This window comes from Lepisma saccharinum, chromosome 6 (genome assembly GCF_977018435.1).
Source record: "Lepisma saccharinum chromosome 6, izLepSacc3.1, whole genome shotgun sequence".
Taxonomy (NCBI): Eukaryota; Metazoa; Arthropoda; class Insecta; order Zygentoma; family Lepismatidae; genus Lepisma; species Lepisma saccharinum.
Window position 1 is genome coordinate 41,405,354 of NC_139234.1, and position 25,483 is coordinate 41,430,836.

The 25,483-nt window shown below is 38.1% G+C and overlaps 1 protein-coding gene across 2 annotated transcripts; it reads left to right on the forward strand.

The window, feature by feature from the left end:
* Positions 1-127: 127 nt before the first annotated feature.
* Positions 128-25,110, forward strand: LOC145989361 (uncharacterized). 2 transcript variants are annotated; one of them, XM_083124696.1, is made up of 4 exons: positions 128-216; positions 18,964-19,019; positions 22,442-22,648; positions 23,559-25,110. In XM_083124696.1, the coding sequence occupies exons 1-4, from the start codon at positions 147-149 to the stop codon at positions 24,972-24,974; spliced, it is 1,749 nt and encodes a 582-aa protein (XP_082980822.1). In that variant the 5' UTR covers positions 128-146; the 3' UTR covers positions 24,975-25,110. The 2 variants fall into 2 exon arrangements, with proteins under 2 accessions (XP_082980822.1, XP_082980823.1); XM_083124697.1 differs by lacking the exon at positions 128-216 and adding an exon at positions 15,393-15,509.
* Positions 25,111-25,483: the final 373 nt, after the last annotated feature.

Consider the following 25,483-nt stretch of genomic DNA (forward strand, 5'->3'; position numbering starts at 1 on the left):
ACAGGAAGTCACTTCTAATACAACTTAGCTCGTTCTTGGATACACGGAAAACGTTTCTGAATGCGATAAGGGAAAAGTGTTTCGCATCGGGTGCATGTAAGAATGGCAAAAGGGTAGACAGGTGGTGCAAGTGATATCGTGCAGACATGGACGTGATGCCCACTGTCTCCTCAGAGCCAGTTGCGGCTATTGAAGCAAAGCCTGAAGTCTCAGCAAGTAAGTGTATGTCCATCATTTCCTTTAGGGTTTAATATGAGTACCTAAAAGTAATATTAACTGGATAATCTTATTTTAAAAGGATTTGAGAATTGATTACTGATGAACATGTATCCCCTGTATGTATGTATGTGTGTGTGCATAGGCATGCAAAAACTAATTTACTTTGGGAGTTTCAATTGCCTATCTGGACAATGTTATCCTAATTGTCGTGACTTCAAGTTCCTTTTCCACAGAAAGGCATATGAAGATGAAAGTTTAACATATTTATTAAATAATGAAAGTAAACAATTGAAAATCTATATTCTTACAGAATAATCATCAAAATAACAAATTAAGAGAATACAAGGTCAGGGTGCGAAATCATTTAATACTGGTGGGGGAGAAAGATCTTAATCTACAACCCCCCCCCCCGCAAACATACATATAAATTATACGATATACATATTTATAATGTTATTAAAAGTAAAAATAAATTACTAAATTTAAAATATATTATTATTTTTATTATTAATAATAATTTGTTACTTTTAAATATATCAAATATTATAAAGTAGCAAACTGCGTCATTTACTAACTGGTTAAAGATGTTAATAAATTATGAAATAGTTGAAGTGGTTTTATTATGTGCAAGTTTTTATTTGGATTTTGCTTTATATTAATATAAATCAATTCGATTTCATAGTAATTATTGTTTTGTATTCTTCTTTTACTTTTATTGTGCGCATTGATGTAGATTTGTTAATGATCTCCTGAGAGAGAAAAAGCATTCAATACTCACAACTACACTAATTTTGTATGTATTCGATATTGTTCTTAGCACAGTATACTTGAAATTAAAAGTAATTGTTTATCTTTTGTTTGTTGTAACAAAAACTCTCCCCCTTGAAATTTTTTGTGTCCTGTAAAACGCGCCCAGCGAAAATAGAGCGCAGTAGGGTCCCTACCTGTCAATTAATCATATTTTTCAAATAAAACTGTCTTCCATCACACTTTATCCAAGCTTTGGACTGGCTAAATAGCAAAAGTAAATTTTTGTCATATGGGCGTGTTTGAAATCAGTTTATAAGCATCGTCAAAATTGATTTTTTTTTAATTTTAAATTTAGGAGTTCATTTAGGCGTGTTAAAAATCAGCTTATAAGCATCGTCAATATTGGATTTTTTTTTATAAGTTACTATTTACATTATGTACATTTTCATTTCTATACTTCTAACTTTAGGGCCATATACTCAAGTTTTACTCCATTTACTCAAGTTTTTGGATGTGAAATATTGCTTTCAAAGAAGCTCTGATATCACCGTCCTCTTCGTACTTTTTTACTGTTTTTTTCAGCCTTTTGTCCAGTTTCATGTAGGTTGTTTTCCTTCGTGCGCCTTCCATACTTAACTCTGTCCTCATTAACGCACACGCTGAGTTTTCTGCTTCTGTCTTCATACATTGGATCACGTCTTCAATTGTAGGGTTCGGCTTTCAAAGCATTATTATTAATTTTGTTGTGCCAGCCTTCTACAGCGTTGGTGGTTCGATGGCGCCGTCTGTTGCAACTCCAAAGACTGACCGGGACTTCACAATTTTCTAACCACCTCTCCACAAAATAGTCGAAAAACTCAGAAAGTTTGGCGACTGTAGGTGCTTGGGAATGTATCTCGAGCCAACCATCGAAGACATCTCTGGCCGAAGGAACGCCAGCGCAGCACACATGCGGAGATGCAATCTTACTTCTTCATTTTCCCTGTATTCGCGAGTAAGTCCCAATTCTTGCACTTTTCTTCACAGACATTTTTTCATGTGGAAATGGCATCCATGCACTTCAACTGATGGGAACGCAACTTTTAGTGCAGAAATCGCTGCTGGTTCAAAATCAGCGGTCACATTTTTAGGATTCCATTATGGAATATGTTTAAGTACATTACGAAAAAGATGTATGTATGCCTCTTTTCTTTTGTTTGGTAAGAATGCAAGGGCCACTGGATAGATGTTTGTTTCACTCTTTGAACTTCCAAAGTCTGCATAAATCGTGCATATTTGAGAAAATTGCTTGCTACAGCTTTTAAAGGTTCCATCCATAAATTGTCTTGTTTACTCTTTAGAACTTATCTTTCTGCTTTTCCACTCAAGACTATGATCCTTTCTCCAAAGTTATCGTCGGTTAAAAGAAAACTGCTACCGTCATTCATAGTTAGTACTTCTGCCTGAAGATCAACTGCTAGAGATGAATTTGGTTCCTTTTGATTACCTCTTGCGATTTGGCCCGGTTGTTTCATAACGTCCTTTTCGTTACTTGCTCTTCTGAATATATTGTAGAAATCGAAGTATCTTCCTCTAGTGCTCTCTTCTTCGCCTGATTTAGTGTCTTCTGTACTTCTAAGCGAGCGTCATCCGGAGCTCTACATATGGTTCTCTTTACGATATACGAATATCCTTCATAGTGGGCACATAGCTTACTGTGGCTGGTCGTTGTCACGTCCATATCGAACATATAACAACATAAACACACAAGGCGCACGAACTGAACTTAACACTAGGAAAGTTAGAGCAGTAATAAGGGTGATAAATAGAAAGCTGGAAAGAATAAAGTGGGGGGGGGGGGATCCCAATGCATTGTTCCGCACATTCAACAGCGGTGGACCGCGACTCATGGTGACCAGGTAGTCGCTGGGAATGAATACTTAAACTGGTCGCGATTTACACAGATTTTTGTATGGGGCCGATTTTCACTGGGCGCGATTTTCATATATTCGAAATTTTTTGGTGGGGGGATTTTTGCGACCAAGATTGTTGGTGGGAGGAAATCCCCCCGTCCTCCCCAGGATTTCGCACCCTGTACAAGGCTATATCTCTACAGTTAATATTAGCCGAATCCCTCGTATTAAATTAGTCTGTAGATTCACTTCTTACACGTTTTCTAATCCACATCACTTCATAAAATATAACATTGTTCCTGGTCACTTGATAGTTAATGCTATGTTTTGCATACAATTAAAACAGTATGGGATCAAAATATGAAAATATATATTATTTTATATATTTTAGCCATTGGAACTCCATTAAGGGAGTTAATACAGTGTCTTTTTGTGATTTCCAAATTTAAATTAACCTCCCCGGTGGTGTAGTGGTAACGTCGTCGCCTTGTAATCAAGGGTTCCCGGGTTCGATAGCCGATGGAGGCACATAGTGGTTCGGATACCACCTTAAACAGTAGGTCCAGTTCCAATTAGCCTATCTGTGTTTAAAGTGGACTTAAAACACCAATTCAATCATTGCAATAACAGAATAGTTGCTTTTTTATTTACAGCGTATTCCAATCAAAACACAGGGTGTTTTCTATGGTATCATTATTGTTTAGTATTACAAACGTTCAGGACCGTATTTAACATATTTGCTTAATTTTCTTTAAACATATTTAAGACTGCCTTCACAGATTTACTTTACCTGAAAATTTACAATAATTTGAATAAATCATGGTCGCACCGAAGGGAAGGGGGGTTATGAGTGACAAAACTCCTACATTAGCCCATCATGTTACACATAAAATTACTTTTCCCCCCAATTTTATAATGAAAAATCTCATATCCTTGTATCATTTTTCAAATAACAGGAATCGCTGTTTGGAACAATCAATAATTGCACCATTTTGTAGGACTTTCAATTCATCCCGTACCAAAGTCGTTGCTTGAGAATAAGAACAAAACCAGGTTGTTTTTTTCATTTCGTTGCTCCCCATCCCCACACATAGAAACTTCTTGTGTGCCTATGAGGACCATGCAATGCCCCACGGCTGGCTGCCACAAAATGCAATGCAATTTGCCCCACGTTGCGGTGCCACAAAATGCAATGCCCCACGTTGCGGGGTCACAAAATGCTAAGCCCACGTTGCGGCACCACAAAATGCAATGCAACGTGCCACCACTCGTAACTCCAGGGTATGGAGATCCGAATTGGCTGGTCAGTTGGGAGCACCAGTTCTCACCCAGGGATCGGGATTAAGGCGATCCACCCTTTCTCCAGGAAGGAAACCACCGAATTGCGACACGTGACAGTAAATAAAATTCCAAATACTTTATAATTAAAATGTCCAAAATCTTTAATCACGAATCGCGCGCGTACATACTGATTCGCACAAGTTAAAAGTTATAATTTGTTGGGTCATGCACGCTCGCAGGCAGTGACAAGCAATTTATTTAACACGAGAGTCCGCTCACCGCCTTCACAGTTAATAGCAATACCTCAACTCCCTACCTTAAGTGCGAGGCGCAGCATAACAGACATAACTTACAATACAAACTCATAACATAAAATAGCACAAGAAAAACTGATAATTTATATGACACATCAATGTTAATTAGCGATAGTAAGCTAAAGTTCAGGTTGGCAACAATTAAAAAATGCCAACGTGGAAGTTTTTACATCGCCAGAAACACGTAGCGTGGTTCCCCCACTCCTAACATAAACAGCCAATAGGAATACGATATTTTATTGAAAGTGAGGGAGAAATACTTTGCTATAATATTACAATATTAAACTATATAGAAATAACTAAACTAATTTAATCAATAAATCATATTTGCTCTTGGACATAAAAATGATTAAATAAAGATTTAGTTTATAACGAAGACAAATTACTTCAATCTTGTACATTGTTGAACAAAAGTCGATATTAAAAGCAATGTATTTAACTTGTGCTTGAAAAACAATGAAAACGTTGCATATATTATTTGGGATAATTATTAGCCTATAAATTCTGAATGTTGCAAAAATACGCGAATAATATTATAACGTAAGATAAAACGTAAATATATACATGAATTATAAAAACAATTAAGTATAAATAATTTAATCCAAGTTCTTAACTTGAAAGTATACGAATAAGATAAATGCCAATATATACAACTTAAATCTGCCTAACATGGCGGTCGTTACAACCATTAATGATTATATCGTAATAATACTGAAAGTTGCTAAAATGTTTAAAAAATATTAATTTTCAGTTTATTATTCATGTGGGGCTTCAGTGATTCACTGTAAGATAAATCGTCATAACCAATATCTGTCCACTTTGCTCGACAATAACATAACAAGCCGGCCCCATTGGCAGAGTGGTTAGCATATCACGCTATGACACCAGGGGTCCCGGGTTTGAATTTCGACCTGGGTATGGATGTTTGTAAGTGTACATTTATAAATTTCATAATTTCTCATCCCCATCTTCGCAATTAGCCAAAAATGGCAGAAAAGCGAAGTAAAATGAAGGAAATCACCCAATCCTTGAAAAGTTTGAGAGTATCTAAGAGCCTAATAAACAACATGTAATGATTAACAACTTCGGATAACTACTATTTGCCGTTAGTAAACCACAATTATTACCAGTTTATAAATCGCTCAGAGCTCCTCCACATATCGGCCGGCACTTAACCTTCTCTCGATCACAGCCTCGACTGGTAACTCAACCTTCTTCAATTCACAAGGCTTATTTGTTTATTTAAAACTAAACTTAACTACTTAGAGCAACATTCCTATAAGGGCCAATGCCTGTCAGAGAGGCTTTGTCAATGGGCGACGTGTGGTAAGCGGATCGAGTCCCATCGCCGCTGTCTATTCGCGATTAAAACTATCCGATATGACAGCTGGTGAGATTTTCGGGAACTACTCTATATAGGATACTAGTGTTGAAGTCGTACACCCAACGGCGCAAGAAACAGTAGACGAATTGTCCACCACCATTTTTACTCGGTCTGTATTACACAATGCGATTACAATGAATTGAAATAATGATGTCAATAAGCAGAGAACAATGCCTGCTTCGAACAACATAGTTTCATTCCTTAAAACAACACAGGATGTAGAATAAAAAAGTAATGAAAATAGCGGTGGACAATTTTCCTACCATTATCTTTGCCGTTAACTGTACAATGCATGGAAAATGTTCGAAAGAGTAACGTTTACTGTTCAGTTTTTTGCTCTAAATCGTTTTGTGGGTCAGGACAAGTGAAAAGTTTACATGTGTTTTTCCAAGCCGTGGAATCAACAAAATGAAATTTGTACATAAATCACGGAAAACAGAATTGATTGACAGAAGATTGGCATGGAGGATAACATGAAATGCGGCAAGAAAATTGTGAAGAATGCACGAATCCGTTCACTTTATTTTCCCAAAGACGATTCTATTACCATGCAAGTTAAGTTTTAATTGTACTTTATGAACGAAACTTTTTTCTTTTCGAAAAGTCATGAAGCGTCTTGCCACAGACAAAGTTGTCTGTGGTATTATGTATGAAATTTGGAACAGGTGCAAGTCGATAAGTGCGAAGATGAAAATTGTTTGAAAATTAATTAATGTCTGTAATAATAAAGTCTACCAGAAATAGAAAATCGACATGCTAATGTTATTTCGTAATTAAGTACTTTTTCAGTGAAGATAGTCTCAATGAAATTGTGAATTCTATTGTTATTATTATTATCCTGTGTTATTATTAAACCAACCTGCCCTTTTGGAGGAACGACTGCAACGATATATTGTCAAGTTTCTCCCGAGCCACCTTTTCAAGAACAGATCTATTGTTTTATTTTAAATCATTTCCGAGAGCCCCAGTTACAACCTGTGTGCAGATGCAACAGGACTGCTTTGAAGAAATAGTGCGTATACATTAGTTTCGTCTGCGTTTTCAGCACAGCTTCACCTTCGTTATAGTTCCTGTAATTTTCATTGCATTCGTAGTATTTAAAAATTTCGCGTAATTTAAACGTTTCATGATGGGTTAAAACAAGGAGATGCATTATCTCCATTGCTCTTTAATTTTGCCTTAGAATATGCTGTTAGGAAGGTAAAAGAAACTAAAGAAGGACTAAAATTAAATGGTGTGACTCAGTACTTAGCATATGCAGATGATGTAGACTTATTAGGGGATGATATAAATACAATTAAGAATAATGCTAAAATATTTTTCAAAACTGCTAAAGAGATAGGTTTGGAAGTTAACAAAGAGAAAACTAAATATAGCTATGCTTACAAGTGTTAGGTAATAATCATAATCTAATTATTGATAACAACTCGTTTGAACCAGTTTCCAAATTCAAATACTTAGGAGTGATATTAACAAATGAAAATTATATTAAAGAGGAAATAAAAAGTAGGCTTAATTCAGGAAATGCATGTTACTTCTCTCTTCACAAACTTTTGTCTTCTCGTTTAATATCTAAGAAACTAAAAGTTAAAATATACAAAACAGTAATTTTGCCTGTAGTATTATATGGATGTGAAACTTGGTCCCTTACATTGAAAGAGGAACATAAATTGAGAGTATTTAAAAATAATATCCTTAGGAAAATATTTGGACCTAAAAGGGATGAGGAGACAGGTGAGTGGAGAAGGTTACATAATTTAGAACTACATAATTTGTATTCATGTCCAGATATTATTAGAATAATTAAATCAAGTAGGTGGGCAGGCCACGTGGCACAAATGGCAGAGGAAAGAGGAGTTTACAGGATTGTTGTTGGGAAATCTGATGGTAAGAGACCTGTAGGAAAGCGAAGACGAAGATGGAGGGACAACGTTGAGATGGACCTAAAGGAAATCGGTAGGGATGGAAAAGAGTATATAGATCTTGCTCAAGATAGGGACAGATGGAAGGCCTGTGTTGCTGCAGGCATGAACCTTCGGGTTTAAAAAGGCTAGAGAGTTAGTTAGTTCTAATTTAAACGTTTCTTCCATACCAGCCATGACAACCCGAGGCTATTACGTACTACTGAGTGTAAACAAAGATTTATCCTACATAGAGCGGACATATTGGAAGCGACGCTAGCGCTCAGGTGGTAATTTTAATCGCGAATATCTTTCCGCTACATCTTTTTAACTAGCTCCCCAATTGTCCTCACGACGCTGAGTCAACGCCGAAATTCAGCGGCTCCCACAGGGAATCGAACAAGTTACTGATCGGACCAAAGGCGATAACTCAAACAATCTCGCTACGCAAAAGCCCATTTGCTTATTTGCATTTATACATAAGAAGATTGCAGTAGCAATCGAAATCGCACACTCAAGATAGAGAAATACTTATTGTTTAGGTGAAAGAAAGAGAAAGCGGGGATCGTCTCAAATGAGACGTAATTCTTTATTTTTTAAAACGCGAATATTATTTTCATTGTTTTCATGATAGTTTCAACATATTTTATTTTTTGAGGAGACATTAGGTGGTGCCCAAGTACTCCTGGCAGCCCCCGTGCGTATGTGTGTGTGTGTGTGTGTGCGTAAGCTCAATAACCTTTTAGTAGTAAGTACAATACTTATAGATGTATTATATTTTACGTCAGTTTTCTCTACTTTTGGTTAGTTGCGACAGTGGTAATAAGAATCGACCCGATTAGACAGCCATCCTACCTATTTACTTGCTTTAAGTACACTTTATGCACACATAGACTAATCGGGATTGGACCTACAGTTTTAAAGTGCGATCAGAACCACTATGTGCCTACAGCGGTTATCGAACCCTGGACCCTCTTGATTACGAGGCGGCGACGTTACCACTACGCCATCGATGATGCTTTAACTATCTATTTCTATAGGAACACTAAGGTTTAAGAAAATTCCATTGTCTCAGACTCACTCGGCAAAGTTTCGATAGATAGCTCTGTTGATGACTTACCGTAATCCTGCTTGAAAGGTTAGTTATTCATAAAGCAACTGACCAATCGGCGGCGAACAATTTATTGATGACTGGTTGAAGCTAGTGATAAACTTAATGCCACAGTCTCATCCAAAGTGATTGCTAATGCTATGCGCATGGGTTTCCAGGAGAATAAAACCTACTTAGGCGTAACAATAATATTCATAGTTAATTATCAAATTGATGTAGCGAAAATAGATAAACTCTTACTCTCATTTAACTGGTTGGTAGCCGAAAAAGATGTAAAAACTCTAAACCTTTGTCATAAAAATATTTGGTTCATATTATTGTCCGTCACACTTATATTTTAGACACACTAGTGGCTGATGAAATTACTCTCGAAAATTATGAAGCTTGCATTTTTCATTCATAGATGGAAGGACGAGATTATTTTTCTTCACTTGGTCATAGAAATCACATTAAGCTAGAATATTGCTTAACGTTTCACAAATCTAAAACACAATAATTTAGTAACGAAAGAACTAAGAAAATGCAATATTTAAGTAGTTATAAAATCACAATTTGCAGAAAATTATTTCCTCTTCAGCAAGAGTTACTCAATTTTTTTCTTATTTTTATATTCGTTCATTGTGTGTCTGACAAGGGTTGGTTATAAGAACAAGCCTGCTTAAATAAAGACCATTCTATTATATTCTATTCTAATTAATTCGTAATAATCTATTCTGACATGGATATCGGTTAGTTCATCGAACTATCCAGCCTAACTATTGCCTACTTTTGGGGGAGCAGGAAAAGGTTTATAGTATCCTTGCTTTGACTCATCTCACCAAACAGGTCGTTAGGTGCCAGGGCTTGCCCCGAGTTGATAGCTTTCTGGAGATGAGGCGTGCTCGAAAAAGGTTTATAGTATTGTATATTGTGTGTGATAAATGTCTTATTGCCAGACTGTGCACTTTTAATATGTATTTAATTTTTACAACCTAAATGGCCCACTCATAATCATTTTAAGATAGCGATCTCACTGAAGGTTTGTGCCAAAGAAGAATAGCGATCAGCAGTGGCGGCGATTAGGTAGCGGAGGGTAGTTGCCCTACACTACAAACTTAAAATGCTAATTATTGTCTACTAAGAGAAAGTAAACTGTCCTTGCCCCCCAAGTCTGGCACCCAATCGCCGCCACTGGTGATCAGTCATCACAGTTCCCATGGTAGTGAAGGCATGAAACTCATAGACGTCAGAGAATCGGAGCATGAATGGGTATCGGAAGGGGGGGAGGGTCGAGAACATTGACGTCGGGAGGGGAGGAACCGGTCCGTCGATCCGCCTCCTGGAACTTGACATCGTTAACTCTACCGGAAGCTACCACTAGGCTATCGAAAAAACTAAGTACTTGAAAATTGTTCTTTCCGTATACTTGCATCTGGAGCATAACTTGAAATGTTTGGTGAAAGAACTATATTGGGCATCAAGGACAACAATCACACGGTTTCATGTCAAGAACAGGATGGATCTCCAGAATGGGGGAAAAAACAGAGGATGCCATAGGCAGAGATGAGACACGAACTGCTCATCCCAACATCACGCTTAGAAAGAAGAGAAGTCCTTTCAAGGCACTGGATTAATTAGCAAATTAGTTCTCTGATGAACACAGCTAAGGTGAGATTGTCCTTGCGGGTGATATGTTCACTTCCTACCTACAGCAGTAAACGTAGGAAGGCTGTGCGTGAGTTTATCACGGAAGTAGCTGTTGCAATCTTCAGGATGGGATATTTGAACCATTTACTCGTAGGAGGTACGGAATTTTCTGCACGGCATTTAGGGATGTGTGTGAAAGTGGCAAATGTACAAATCTCATATTGGAATTGCTTTGATTTACTTTAAATCCCTTTTCTTCCACTTTAGGCTAATCGCGACGATGCGGATGAGTGGTGATTAAATAAAATGGATGAAGGAATAATCACAAACACATTTGGACGATACACACACAAAAACAGGATACTGGGCGTGGGCCCAGACGCCAGAGTGTCGTTAGCCTTCAAGACTGCTGTGCGTTTACTACGTGGAATTGAGTTGACGTTTGGGTGACTTTTCAAGCGTTTCCCCTTCATCCCATATCTCACATTGGACCATGTTCGATTAGTGTGTTTTACCTTTTTAAGAAATTATTTTTATAATATCTGAATATGTACAGTCACCAGCAATAACAATCAGACGCTTATATCCTGAAATGCTCACTTCACTTCAGTACGTTATGTGTGTTGACTACCTCAAAGGCGATAATGGAACTTCATCAGCATGTTCGATTAACGCCATAGAGCAGGATTGTCCACAGGAGGGGAGAAAATGGCGCAGGCTGCGCCATCGAGATTTTTTGGGGGGATTTTTTCCCTTCAAATAATAAAAAATTCAACATTTATATATATTTTTTTTTACAAAATATAGGTAAAAATTTTACACCTGAAATGCACATATTTAATCCATTAGATGAAGAAAAGAAAGTGTTTAAGGGTGTTATCGAAGGGAGGGACATGGGAGAAATATCCACCTCCAAAATATTATGTTTTATTTTACACGTGGGTTCTGGGGGGGGGGTTCTGAATTAAACGTTGGGAGGGACAGTATCCAACTCTAGATCTTCGATTATGGCGGGTATTTTAGTTACAGGGGGTCCAATTCTTGTGTATTAGACTGTTGCGGAAATTCTGGTGTGAAGACTGAGAATTAATTTTTTTGGAGGAGGCAATATCCACTCTTCAATATCAACAGTAAGTCTAAAATTGGCATGGAAATTTTGGTGATAGGATTAAGGATTAAATTTAAGGGGGGTGGCGGATAGGAATCTCTTGATAAAGTGTTAAATCTTAGATTGTCAAGGGATTTCTGTAGTGGAGAGAGAGTTCGAGCATTACATTTTGGAGACTGTATTTAGCAGTTTTCGACCCGGTACGTGCCAAAAGAGAAGCAGGAAAAGACTAAATATCTGAGGATCGTAAAAGTATTGACACCTCATTAAATTAATATTCTTGAAAACCTGCAAAGAAATGGATGTAAATATTTTCTTTCTCGCTTCGTTTACGAGAATGCGCGTTGGCGCTTTACTGAGAGGAATGTGAAGTTTTATACTACAGCTTCATTACAAGACATAAGCTATATTATCAGTGGTAGTATCGTCGCCTTGTAATCAAGGGGTCCCGGGTTCGATACCCAGTGGAGGCACATAGTGGTTCGGATCCCACTTTAAACTGTAGGTCCAGTCCCGATTAGCCTTACTGTGCATAAAGTGGACTTTCTCGATATTCACTAATAACATCACTTCTTAAAATATAATGGTTAGTGTTGGTATACTGCTTAAATATAAAGCATGTGCATCATTTGGAACAAAAATATCTCGAATCCGCATTTCTAACTTCATGGCACAGGAAAATTTAATTTAACATGTTAAATTTGCCCTGAAGATAAAATCTACGTAATTATTGTTATGGGTTACTAAAATAATTATATTCACCCAAAGAAAACAAGGGTGGGGGTGAGGTCTTTGAAAGAGGAACCGCATTATATTATCGCCCTGAGCTTAAGAATTTGTAGCTAATGTTCTGTAATGTCTTGTGAAACAATAATTAAATCGGTCATAAGGCTGGAGCATGTTATTTGGTTTACCAAGTTTGAATTTTCTGTCTTTATCTTAAGTTGTGTAACAATTTGTGTTAAATACTCAAATTGCGACTTTTATAAACCCACTCACAAACACTATATATATGAATATTAACATAATTTAATTTACTATATTTAACCAATCAATGTGATAGCTTTAAGTTTTTTTTCGAAAATTGAACAATTAAAAAATATGGACAGTTTAACATGGTATTTCATTCAAATAGACATAAATTATTACATATTCATCCAAACTATTTTGGGGGGATTATGATGAACAATTTTAGAGGCGGTCTTGAGTGATGGGCACTCCTGCTTAGGGAGGAGGGGCAGATCAAGTACAGTGTTCAATAAAGCTAAGAAAAAAGTTACTTTCGGTAGACACGCTGTCGTAATTAAATACGTTGTGGGGATTGCGATATGGTTTGAGGACACGAATGATATGATTTAGGGGGGCGCATGACATGATTTTGGGGAGGATGTACCATTGGCTTTGGAGGGGGGGATGGGCACTTCTGTCATACAGTACGTAACGCATTGCAGGGAAGAGAGTATTTCAGGATGTAGGTGTCCAATTTCTTTTGCCTGTGACTGTACAGTGGCTTTCCTGAACAACAGATTGGAAGTTTATTTCCTCTGGAATTATGAACGAACTTAGAAATATGTACTCGGTTTATTGTTCGCCAACGGTGGCTCACGATCTCTTCAGAGAAAGTTCCTGATTTGAATTTGAAATTTTGGTGTGTCAGTACTTACGCTATTTTGCACCCGTCACGTTTTACGGTGTTCAGCCTTTTGCCTTAACTTAAAAACATAACTGAAATGCCGTGTCGTAACTAACATCTTAAATTATTCTGACTTCGGTTAATTGCTGAGGCTGTAAAGGGGCACTCAGCACACATAAGGACAACACACACACAGTCCTACGAAGATTATACTTTCCATAAGACCAGACGCCAGAGCCACGTTAGTCTGCAAGATGCAGTCCAGGATGTACTACGTGGAAGCGAGGTTGACATTTTATGATTCGAGCCTGTGCATGAGTGTTCTATTATGAATGTTCATCTGTCAAATTCATACGAACATCGTTCAACATCATCATTAATTATCTCCATTAACAGAAAGTGACAAAATAATAGAATTGGAAAAATTACAAAGACATTGGTTTGTAAGAAGTTGTAACAGTTTCCTTGGTTTCGTACGCCAATTACTAATCTTGACTGTTAGTTCCATACAAAGATTAATTCTCGTTCACGACGAATAAATGTGGAAGGACATATTTTGTATCAAAAGTATCTTTTCGAGCCGTCTTATGATACCTTATTAATCTTCTGTCGCCTCACTGCACTGTGTTGAGAACAGAGTGGAATATAACCCCTCCACCCGCCCTCACACACACAAATTTTCGTACGTGGGCGTCAGTTCATTAACAACAAATTGAATAGTAAAAGTGACGCAAAAATACAGTATATTACATAATTTAGTTGTGTTTTAAGCACACTTTTATGCACAGATAGGCTAATTGGGACTGGACCTACAGTTTAAAGTGGGATCTGAACCACTATTTGCCTCCACCGTATTATTATTTGAGTATAATAATACTATTATGCAGTGCTAATAATGCAACTATTTTGTTGTCATTTTATTATTATTTTTATTTATATATATATTCTATGAAAAATGTTCGAAACGCGTCTATTTATTATTGTTTATTTCTTTTTCTATGTTTTTCTCCATATTTACAATCCTTTTTATAGATATGAGCAACGAAATGTAATATGCAAGGAAAATTACATGTGGTAGAACCACAAAGAAGCAGCGATTTATTTGAGGAAATGAAAGATTGTGTGTCTCCATATTATTTTAATGATTAATGATTACTATGCATTCGACAGCTAGCGTTTCCAATCCCTCAATACATCAAAACCGTACTCCTATCATTCGCATTTTAGTGATTACTGTACGTTTGTGTTTGTAGCGCAGTAAAGGTCACAATATAAATATGTAAAAGGTTATTTCTGTCATAAGTAAATAACTTTTAAAATTGCTGAGTATGATTCGATAGTTTGTACGCTTTATTTCGCTTCCTTTGTTTTAGTTTGTGTGGAAGTCGATAGTTGATTCTCAGTCAGCAATGTTCAGTTTTCTGTATTCAAACAATTTTGATGTTTATAGAATTTGTAGGTAATGTAATATCAGAATCGTACGTCAATATGCACACATGTTCAACACCCAAAGTGCGGGATAGATCAGGATGATTACGACGTACCATATTATTATTTAACTATGGCAAGTTAAAAAGGATTTATCATCATATAGTAATCGTATACCTACGTAATATTTGCCTAAGTTATTATCCACTATTTGGTCCATTAATTCTTGCACAATATTCGCAGTACCTATGATTAATCTCTCTTAACCTAATAACGAAAGTGAATTATACAACCACGACAATGTCACAGAATACAGATGACGGAATAAAAGCATTAGTGCTACCATCTAACGAATACAATTGCAGTGAAGAGATCTTGAATTAGCAATGAGTCATAACCAATTGACCCAGCAAGTTTTCTCTCGCTTTGACAAAGAGCTACTGACTCATTATTGGTCCTTCCATGCCATTTTGCACATCCGATTTCTGCATTGGTATCACGCGAGGCTTCGTCCTTGAATCTTGTCTAATGGACGACAGATGAAGGAAATCGTGGTTGTATTGAAGTCTTCAAATACACGTGTTTGGTAGTGTTTTGTTTTTCTTGATCCAGAAGCCCTCGTGCTTGTAAATTGCCTTCATAAGATCCTGAAAAGGTCATCTTCTTGCGATGCGCGTGTGGGCAGGTGGTGGTTGCAAAAAACAAACAACAAGGGGGGTCTTCGGTTATGTATATATACACAAACACATGCATTTCCTTTGCATTTGTGTTGATTGCCGACTTGGTGCAGTGGGTGGTCTGCAGCTTCAGTAGGTCTATTTTGAATTGGATTTTGTGAATTTTTACACGCGTGTGTTTTGCTGTAAGTAATTAATTATTTCATTTAATTATATTTATGCTGGGTTAAATATAAAGATTGGGAAATGGTAGTGTTTCTTGTGAGTGTACTGGGGTTTCCCGACGTGGGAGTGGTAACATCCAGTGGCGCAAACACAGGAGGTAGGGAGGGGCAAAATCTAGGGGGGCCAACGTTGACGGTCAAGAGCACCTGCACGGGCACAGAGGAGCAATTGCCCCCCGCGATTTCAAATTTTATGCAAACGAAATCACATTTCGTAAAAATTTCTTGCTCGTAATGGCTGCTTTTCTCAGTCTGGTCAAGTTGAGAGCCGTAGCTAGGGGGTGGCGGGAGTCGTCCATGGATGCCGAGCGATCTAAATGAAAAAAGTTGTAAAAGAGAGAATACCATAGCGCCCCGTGAAATTATTTGCGCCGTATTAAATCAATATTGTTCTCAATTGCAAAAAATTAGATGTAAATTATTTCTTTTGCTCGCTTCGCTCGCAATTTCATTGTCTTCTGTAATGTACTTAAATAATATGTGTTGTACATATGTATTGGTACTCATCCCCATCTTCGCAAATTAGCCAAGAGGCACAAAAACGCGAAGTAAAATAAACTAAATCAACAACAACATATGTATTGGATACACTTTGAATACGTACACAATTTAGTGTTAGCATGTTGCATATGTATTTTCTTATTTTATGTCGCTCCGTGTTGCATATGTGTAAAACATATGTTGTACATGAAAGTTATACATGTATAAGAAGAATTATCTTCAGAATGCATTTATCATTCATTTTCTGCCATTCAAAAATACAGATTGTGTGCTTGTTTTCCATTATTAGCTAATGTGAAATTGAATGTGTTGAAAAAATATTTCAAATACTTTCTTCCAAATAAATGCTTTAGCACCGACTTCTACCCCCTTTTTGCGTAATTTATGAGGAACACGTCTTTGATACTACTGATACTGCTACTACCACTAGTAATAATAACAATGGCATTGGTACGTTTATTATTGGTACTTGCTCCCTCCCCTGACAAAAATTCGTGGTTGCTCCTCTGTTGTAACCAAGGGGTCCCGGGTGGAGGCACATGGCAAGTTGTTCGGATCCTACTTAAATTGTAGGTCCAGTCCAAGGTAGCCCTTCTGTGCATAAAGTGGACTTAATACAATCTATCAATCGATCCTTGTGAGTGTCCATAAATGTATTCTAAGCCTTTATTCTATTATTTATCGTCGCGATGAGCCAAAAGTGAAAGAAAGGCGGCACTATGCTCTCTCCCGGAAATCTCTGGAACGAGCGAGAGGTCTGCGCAAGTGCTGACTCGAGATGGTTCGAACAATGAACTCGTGAGAGGAAAAGTGAGTGCACCTATCCTTAAACGTTACAGTTTTAGGGGTGTGTTCTCTTGTTAAATCTCCCGGCCTGGGCATGGATATTTGTGAGTGTTCATTCATCAATTTCATCATCACTCATCCCCTTCTTTGCAAATTAGCCAAAAGTGGCACAAAAGCGAAGTAAAATAAAGCAAGTCAATCAGTGAATCAATCAATCTTGTTAAATCTAACAAGGGAGGTTATCTAAGTGTCCCCCTTCGATTTCCATAAAACTTGGCAGGTGTATAGAGGGGCCCAAAGGAAGAAATGTGTGTTTTTTTGTTTCGGCTAAAAAACTGTTTTACGGGGCAACCCCCCCCCCCTCAAATGTCAAGATGATGAGAAATTGAAGTGGGAATCTGACCCCGAAACCACGTAAATATGGCATAGGAAGAACACGCACATATAATTGGAACACACAGAGCACAGAGCTGTGTTTGCCAGTGATATGCACTTCATATCTCAAGCGTCCCACTTGTGTATCTGCCAGTACTATTAGCACAGAACATCAACCGCCATCGTCCTTCACGATAGCACTTGCGTTTGGTACCGACAATCCTACAGTTCTGTGCTGTGTATGTTCCAATTATATGTGTGTGTTCTTTCTATGCCATATTTACGTGGTTTCTGGGTCAGATCCCCACTTCAATTTCTCCTCATCTTGACATTTGAGGGGGGGGGGTTGCCCCCTAAAACAGTTTTTTTTTTGCTCAAACACAAAAATACGTATTTCTTCCTTTGGGCCCCTTTATACGCCTGTCAAGTTTCATGGAAATCAGAGGGGGCCACTTAGATATCCTCCCTTGTAAGTGTATTGTTTCATCAAAGTTTAATGAATAACCTTTAATCATATATGTCTATATTTTAAAGTTTACAAATGCTATTTAAATAGAGCATGTAATCAGATGTGTCAGTCACATAAGAGTCAATAGTCTTTGTGACTAATGCTAAGCGCTAATGAAGGTAAGATTCGGTCTATTATTAGCCTAACCTAACCCTAAGCACTAATTGAGGATGAATTAACATAACAGAGCGTGTATCTCACTGTTGAGAGACCGTTAAATTTCCTGCATTATTTCCCTTTCAATCACTTAAGCAATTAGGTGAAACGGGACTTCACAAAATCTCATCCTCTTGCACACAAATTATGTACAAGGTGAGCGAACAAGAATTAAATTGTTCCAGTAAGCTTTCTTCATAGACGTCCGCAGCATTTTGTTTTCCAGGAAGGGGCAAGCAAAGTATTTTTTCTAGAGGAAGCCGGCCAAACTATTGTTAATATTAGCCATATTATTCAGACGTATTAAAAAAAAACGGTTCGTAGTCAATATTTTGCTGCAACACCTTCCTTCAATTAACATAAATTACTAGAATTAAAATGATTTTATATGCGTGAAATATATAATTTCAGGTAGACATTCATTTTCAAGAAGGACTCGCCCCCAATCCGGAAAGAGCCAAAGGGAAGCCATAAAAAATGAATGTGTACCTGAAGATTCTCTAAAAATAAAACCACATTTTTTGTTATTGTTTATCAATCAATTTCTCGACAGGTATGCCGTCTTAAATTTCAAATAACAGATGGCACTAAATATCTAATATCGATTGTAGATATGGGTCTGCAATGCTAGATATGTTATATAGATAGATTGTAGGTATGTTAAATGCTAGAAAATATCTGGAGCAGTTTAAGAAAGTAATAATTTTAATATCAATCAAAATGTACGTTAACACGAATCATGCTAACAATATCGTGTGTAGCACTATGAAAACAATCATTATTTCTTTACTCTTCTTGCCATCTTACTCTGTAAACTGTTAATACCTGTTCGTCACCAATTTTGCTTTCTGGAACATTTGTTATGATTATTGACCAATCTAATAACTTTTGGCTTTCTTTAGAATATTTAAAGCCTGTTGATTTTGCACACTTATTAGTTTTTCTTCTTCTTTCAATGGACTGTTCCTTAGTTAGCTTCTCACATACAATTGAGCATTGAACAAGTTATTTGACAACCTTATTTTGATATAAAATGAAGTATTTTTTCATCATGACTTATTGACTTAATTTAAATGTTTATAATTTCAGCTGATATGGAACTTCCTTGGCTTTTGTTGATTCTCTGGATCTGTGCTGTCAGCCGGGTAAGACAAAAAGAAACATATATTTTTATTTTTTCCGAATCCCGACATTGCATCATAAGTTCAGATGCCGTTAAACAACGTGATGGATTTATATAGAATAATATTTCGAATTGGGATATTTAACATTTAAAAATCACAGTGGACCAACATTATTGTTTATCTATAATTACAGAGTATTGTTAATATTTGACATATAATTTAGACGAATTGGAACATAAAAGTCAAATAGAATAGTTTGGTAATTATAAAAATGAGATCATTTGGTATGTATATATATAAGTTCATATCTAACGCATTCAGACGTTGCTTAAAGCTTCAGGGCTTTATTCATTTGTTACGTTAGTAAATATGTTTACTTTTCTGCATATAAATTAACATCATTTGGTCTCCCTTTGTTACATCAGAAAAGCCGAAAGTTCCATCTATACAATTACTAGCAAGTACTGCCACCTAGTAATTTAAAGTAAACTAAAAGGGGAAGTAGGGAAATATCAACACATGGGAAATATGGGCTCATTTTAAGGTTTTATGTCACAGCGACGACCGTCCAGTGTAAAATTTCGACTCCATGTTGGTAGAGCTGTGACGTATATACTGAAACTGGAGAAAATGAGGATTGTAGGCCTGTTTAGACGTAATTACTTTTGGAAATTGTAGTAAAAAAATTACACTGATCTTATTTTCGTATGGTACGAGTTAAGATCTAGAGAGTATCTTCCTTCAAAGGAATACTCTCTTTTGGAAATAAGTTACAAACCTTTGAAACATTTGATTATGAAATGGTCATATTACCTTAAAAGAATTCGTGTTTACACGGAATTGCTGTGTTCAATTTACCCAATGTTGCAATGCTTTATGTAAGTTGGTGCAACTGCATTTGGATTGATTTGATTGATTGATTTGTTGTTTAAGTCCACTTTATGTACAGTAAGGTTAATCGGGACCTACAGTTTAAAGTGGGATCCGAACCAGTATGTGCCTCCATTGGGTATCGAACCCGGAACCCCTTGATTACAAGGAACTGCATTTGGAAAGCTGTGAACAGTCTCGTATTGCACGACACATTGGTGCAGTTCGTAATTAAGGCCATTTCCGATTCCACTTTAAACTGTAGGTCCAGTCCCGATTAGCCTATCTGTGCATAAAGTTGACTTAAAACAACAAATCAAACTCAAGTTTCGTTATTGCTATGCCATTTTGCCGTTATTTTAAGAAACGTACTCTCTAAATCTTAACTCGTACCATACGAAAATAACATCAGAGTAATTTTTTTTACTACAATACCCAAACGTTATTACGTCTAAACAGGCCTACAAGCGTATAATACGGGATTTCATCATGAGGTCAGTGGTGAAGTGTAGATTTGTCCCGAAATTTGTTCCATGTGGCAGAATAGTATTTGTGTTGGTATTCTGAATAAAATATATTTTTATACACCCTGTTTGTCAGAAGGATGAGGTAAATTTTGAACTGCAGGACAATTTTATGATATGTATGATAATGCTGAATCCATCATTTCAGTTTTATTACTGATTGTAAGAACGAATGTGTTAATATTTATCTAATAAATAATAATTGTCCATATTCGTGATCATATATTAGCCCCCACTGATCGGGGTAAAATAGATCTTGCAGAGTTTTCTTTTCATACTCTTACTCAGTAAATAAAAAAGAGAAGTTTAGCTCATGTGCGCTACAGTGTATCGTACACGGTTCTTCATTAGCCATACACATAATTGTTTCTCATTCCGGTAAATTTCCGAATCCTAAGGTAGTCATATTCGTCCGACTTCACCTAAATCGTCAATAAACATAAATAGATGCCAATCTTAGTCCTTGTAACGTCAAAAAGACAATCAATTTTCATTGGCATCAAACGTTAAGCGAAATAATAGCCCCCTCCCTCGCTCTACTGAAGTCTCTCAAACTAACAATAAATCGTAAATTATAGAAAAAGCCGATCCCACACTTTGAAGTCTAAAATTAAGCTAGAAACGACAACGAAAGTGAACAATAACTATTCGGCAAACGTAACGTTGTGAAAACCAAAGGTATGGAGCGACAACAAGGACAAGAACCTTCGACGAAAAGTATCCGCGCACATTACCCTTCCTTCAGCTCGGGCCATAAGACAGCATGCTCCACTCTGCACCTCCCCTCCACGAGGGAATGCGGTGCACAGGAGTCGCGGGTCTGCGCAGGTTTTTTTGCTCGTGGTTCCACTAGCCCACGAGATACCATCGTGAATGCACCACTGGGGTCATTTCTGGGGTGTTCGGAAAAAAGCACTTAACCCCAAAAAACGGCAAACTGCTGCCTCATTTAAGTCACACTGAATCAATTGAAGAAAATTTTATAATGGGCATGTGCAAAAATTCTTAACACTAATGATCTAACATGTATATCTTGTCTGCATTGTTTCCTACTAAAAGAATTGACATAAAATAACTACCTGCTGTAAAATTTCATTTTTTGACCGAGGGGAAATATCTATCTAATCGCTTAAAAATATTTTTTCCTCTATTTGATACAGTTTTTTCTGACTGGCCCAAAGATGTTGTGTGTTGCACTCTACTTCCTTGTTTTACACGTATGATGTAAAATACCTGCGCTTCTTATTAATTTCAGTTATTGTTGTATTTCGTTAATATATTATGTTAAGTCGTCCTCCTCCGTGGCCGTGCGGGACGGCATGGGTTCGAGTCCGCCTGGGTTCAGTCTCTGGGTTCTCGGCTGTCTATAGGACCGGTGTCAACCCACCATCGTGAGGAAATTGTGGAGCTACGAGTGAGTAGCGTAATCCGGTCTCGGAACTCTCCTATAACGACTGGGGGTTCGACGTGCTGACCCCACGTCACCCCATTACCGGTTGAAGAACTCCACATCTCTAGGTAGGATTGTGGGAGGGAGACTGGTAAGTCGGGATATAGGCACGGATTATCAATTTACTTTTGGCTAATTGCGACGATGAGGATGAATGGTGTTATGATGCCATGAATGAAAATACAATTACGAACACATGCAGACGACAAAACACAATTCATACAAACGATTATTCTGTCTGCAGGTCTCGACACCAGAGCCTCGTTATGCTACAGAATGCAGTGTCAGAGAGGTTGTTGGGTACCTTCCGGAAAGGACACCCTTTGCACACCAAAAGCAAAAGAGCAAATGTGTTAATGTGTGGAACTTTCTAATATTGGCAACCGATTATTTAGAAAAATGTTATCAGCTCTTTCTTATGGATGATTTGTTTGAACTTAGAAAAAAGATCTTACTTCAGGTTCTAAATTCTAATTTTCCGTGAAAAGAGAATGTTGAGTTCATTTGAATATGAATATATTAAATCCTATAATTATCTTGTCTGTAATAATTAATAATTAATTAATAATAGTTCAATAATTAATGTCATTATATTTCAGGCCGAGCAGGGATATAACTATAATCCACCAGCTAATCGACTGATAATAAATCCTTTCGGACAACCAGATGGCAGTGAAAGTCAAAATCAAGATGAATTCGATTCTAGCAGAGGATATCCCGGAAGGGGTGAAGATTCTGGTTCCAGTTTCAACAATGAAAATCCCAACCTTTCAGGGTACAACGGCGGAGAGAGTGAACAAACACAGGTAACAATAAAGAAAATAGGTTGAAGTTACTCTCGAATGCTCAGTTATAAATATACAATAACAATTTTATGCTGCATTCGTTTTTTGTAGAGTAATAAATGATGTCACCATGTGCAATTCCATAACCCTTTTGTCAGTGTACATCAATATGTAGACCGTATTAAATTATTCTTGACACGTGCCACTTTTGCATTTCTGGCTATGACGTCATAAACAATGTATTTTTAGAATTACTTCATGTCATTACGTGCTCTGACATTCAAATGTTTTTGTGTATATGGGAGTAAAGTACGTTGTCTTACGAAAGAATTTACACCGAAGCGTTATGCGACATATGGCACTTGGGAGCGAACCAATAAACGTTCAAGCGGTAGTGGCACGACAAGCCACACACAGTGGCGGCGATTATGGGGGGCCAGGGGGGGCAGCTCTACATCATGTCAAAATGCCATCTTAAGTTATTTACTCCACAATCTAAATTCCACTGAATTTTTATAACAAATTCCACATTAAAAACAAAACATATTCTTTTACTACGTATAAACAGCTTTACATCATTCATCAACGACCACAGCGCCACAGACGATAGCGTGGTACGTTGCTGAACTATATAGAAATTCAGGTTATGAAAATTAATTAAATGAATGCGTTCATTAGGACATATACGTATGCATATTAGATCATTACAGATAAAAGTATTTCGAAGCTCTTTTATGTAGTTTTAATTAGTTCCACAGGAGAAGTAGTGTTTCAATTTTGTCATGTTCCTGTAACGCCCTTAGAATAATTATCAAATTACTGATACCAAAATGAAATTATATGTGTAAAATATATACCCCCCCCCCCCCCGCCTCCCCTTGTCCACTTTCCAGTACGGCCTTAGTAATTACACTGTGTCGTTTCATTACAGTTAAGGCCAGAGTATGGGCCTCCAAATAGAAACGTTGAATTTGCGCCTTCGAGCAGTCAGAACAGCTACCAAGGACCAGAGCAGGCGTATTCAGGGTTTCGACCGTCGCCAATTGACGTATCCGCGCCTGGGGACTCTTACGTTTCTGCAGCGGAGAGCGGCTATGCGTCCAGAGGTGAGATTGCATCGGGACCTAAGCCGGTGTACGGTCCGCCTTCAAGAGATGGACCATTTGGACCTCAGCAAGCAGCAGAGTCCGGGGCCAGCAATGGGTTTCTTGCAGGGCCTGGACAGTTCCAACCATCTTCCGGTCCACAGGGCGAGTCTGAGCAGGAGTTTCGACCAGCCTCATCAGGCCCTCCCGGTCCCGCGTACGGTCCGCCACCAGCAAGTAATGGTTTTGGATCTCCGTCAACTAACTACCCCAGCCAGCAAGGGCCTTTTGAACCTTCTTCTCAAGGCGATGAGGTTAAACAACCCGGTAACGCTTATCTTCCCCCACAAGAAACTGCATCCCCCAACAACCAACCTAGAGATTCTGTCAGGTTCCCACCTAACAGTCGAGACCGGTTTCAGCCTACCAGCTCTGGTTTTAATAGAGGAGGTGGTTCTGGAGGATTATCTTCCTCCTATGGAGCTCCACTGAACCAGGTAGAAGGAGCTTCGCCCTACAATGGGCAAGGTAGCTCTTCACCAACCCAGCGGAGACCTGCTTCATTGTACGGAGCTCCTTCCAGTACCCCTTCAAAAGGAGGTCAATTTGCAGGGAGCAGCAGCTCTCCTTCAGGCTTTGGTAGCTCAGGCTCAAAGCGTCCTCAAGCATTGTACGACGCTCCTTACAGAGGCTCTGGTTCCAACAACTACCAATCCCAAGCAGCAAGCTTTGACGGTGCTGAATCTCAACAACCAGCCTTTGCTGCACAAAACGGCGGCTACCAGGGAAGACCTGTCCCAGGCACCCAGTTTGGAAACCCAAGTGCACCATCTCCCCAGTATGGCCCACCATCAGCATCTGCAAGCAACGCAAACCCGTTCGCATCGCAACAGGACTTTGAAAACGACGTGTCTTTCACCGGAGCACAAAACTCACCCTACCCATCAGCCAGCAAGAGCCCTTATCAACCTGATTCCGGCTACTTACCCCCACCCCAGGACGTAGCTAGCGAAAGCAGTCAGTCTCCAGTGTACGGTGCACCTACCAGAGTCTCCCCAAGCAGATCCAGAGGCCAATCTCCAAGTTCGTTCAACCGTTCTCCCGCCAAGTTTAACCCCGGATCCAGAAGAGGGCAGCAGAGGTTGGGTAACGGGAATGGCGCCATCATTGAACGGGGTGGCAGCTTCAGTGCATCTACAGTCTCACAGTCAAGATTTGGTGCAGGGAAACCCGATCGTTCGTATCTGCCACCAAGTGCATAAATTATGTACTAGAATCAGTAGATTCTTTAATGGTTAATATTTATAAGGTCTGTAAGGGTTTTAACACATTTAGCCTACCTTTGTATCGTATACTGTCAATATTGCATGATTAAAAATAAAGAATTGTTTTTAGACATTTTTGTTTTTCGTTATTTGATTTCTGAATAGAACACTTTAATATTGCAGTGCTGTTGATTATAATGCATCGAAAACTATAAGAACTTCCAAACTGTTCCACCGGGGAGACCCTTTATTGTAAGTAAGTAGTGTATAATGTTGTAGTGAAGGGTTTCCGGGTTCGATAACTGGTGAAGGCACATTGCACAGTGGCTTTCAACTGTAAAGGATTTGAACGCACGGCTATGAAAGTAAGCGGCTGGACAAAATTGCGCTGGTTCAATGGAAAAAGCAAGGCGAGAGCAGGACAAAAGTCGCTGGTTCCCTCGCACTATGAGGCAACGTCAACCGAGCGTCAGACCGACCTCGGAAATCTGAAATTGTAAATAAAA

What these genes read in the sequence shown, in the direction of transcription:
- LOC145989361 (XM_083124696.1), top strand. Translation starts at nt 147, where the DNA reads ATGGACGTGATGCCCACTGTCTCCTCAGAGCCAGTTGCGGCTATTGAA. An exon ending in AAAGCCTGAAGTCTCAGCAA is followed by an intron (nt 217 to 18,963) that starts GTAAGTGTATGT and finishes TTATAATTTCAG; the next exon opens with CTGATATGGAACTTCCTTGG. An exon ending in GGATCTGTGCTGTCAGCCGG is followed by an intron (nt 19,020 to 22,441) that starts GTAAGACAAAAA and finishes ATTATATTTCAG; the next exon opens with GCCGAGCAGGGATATAACTA.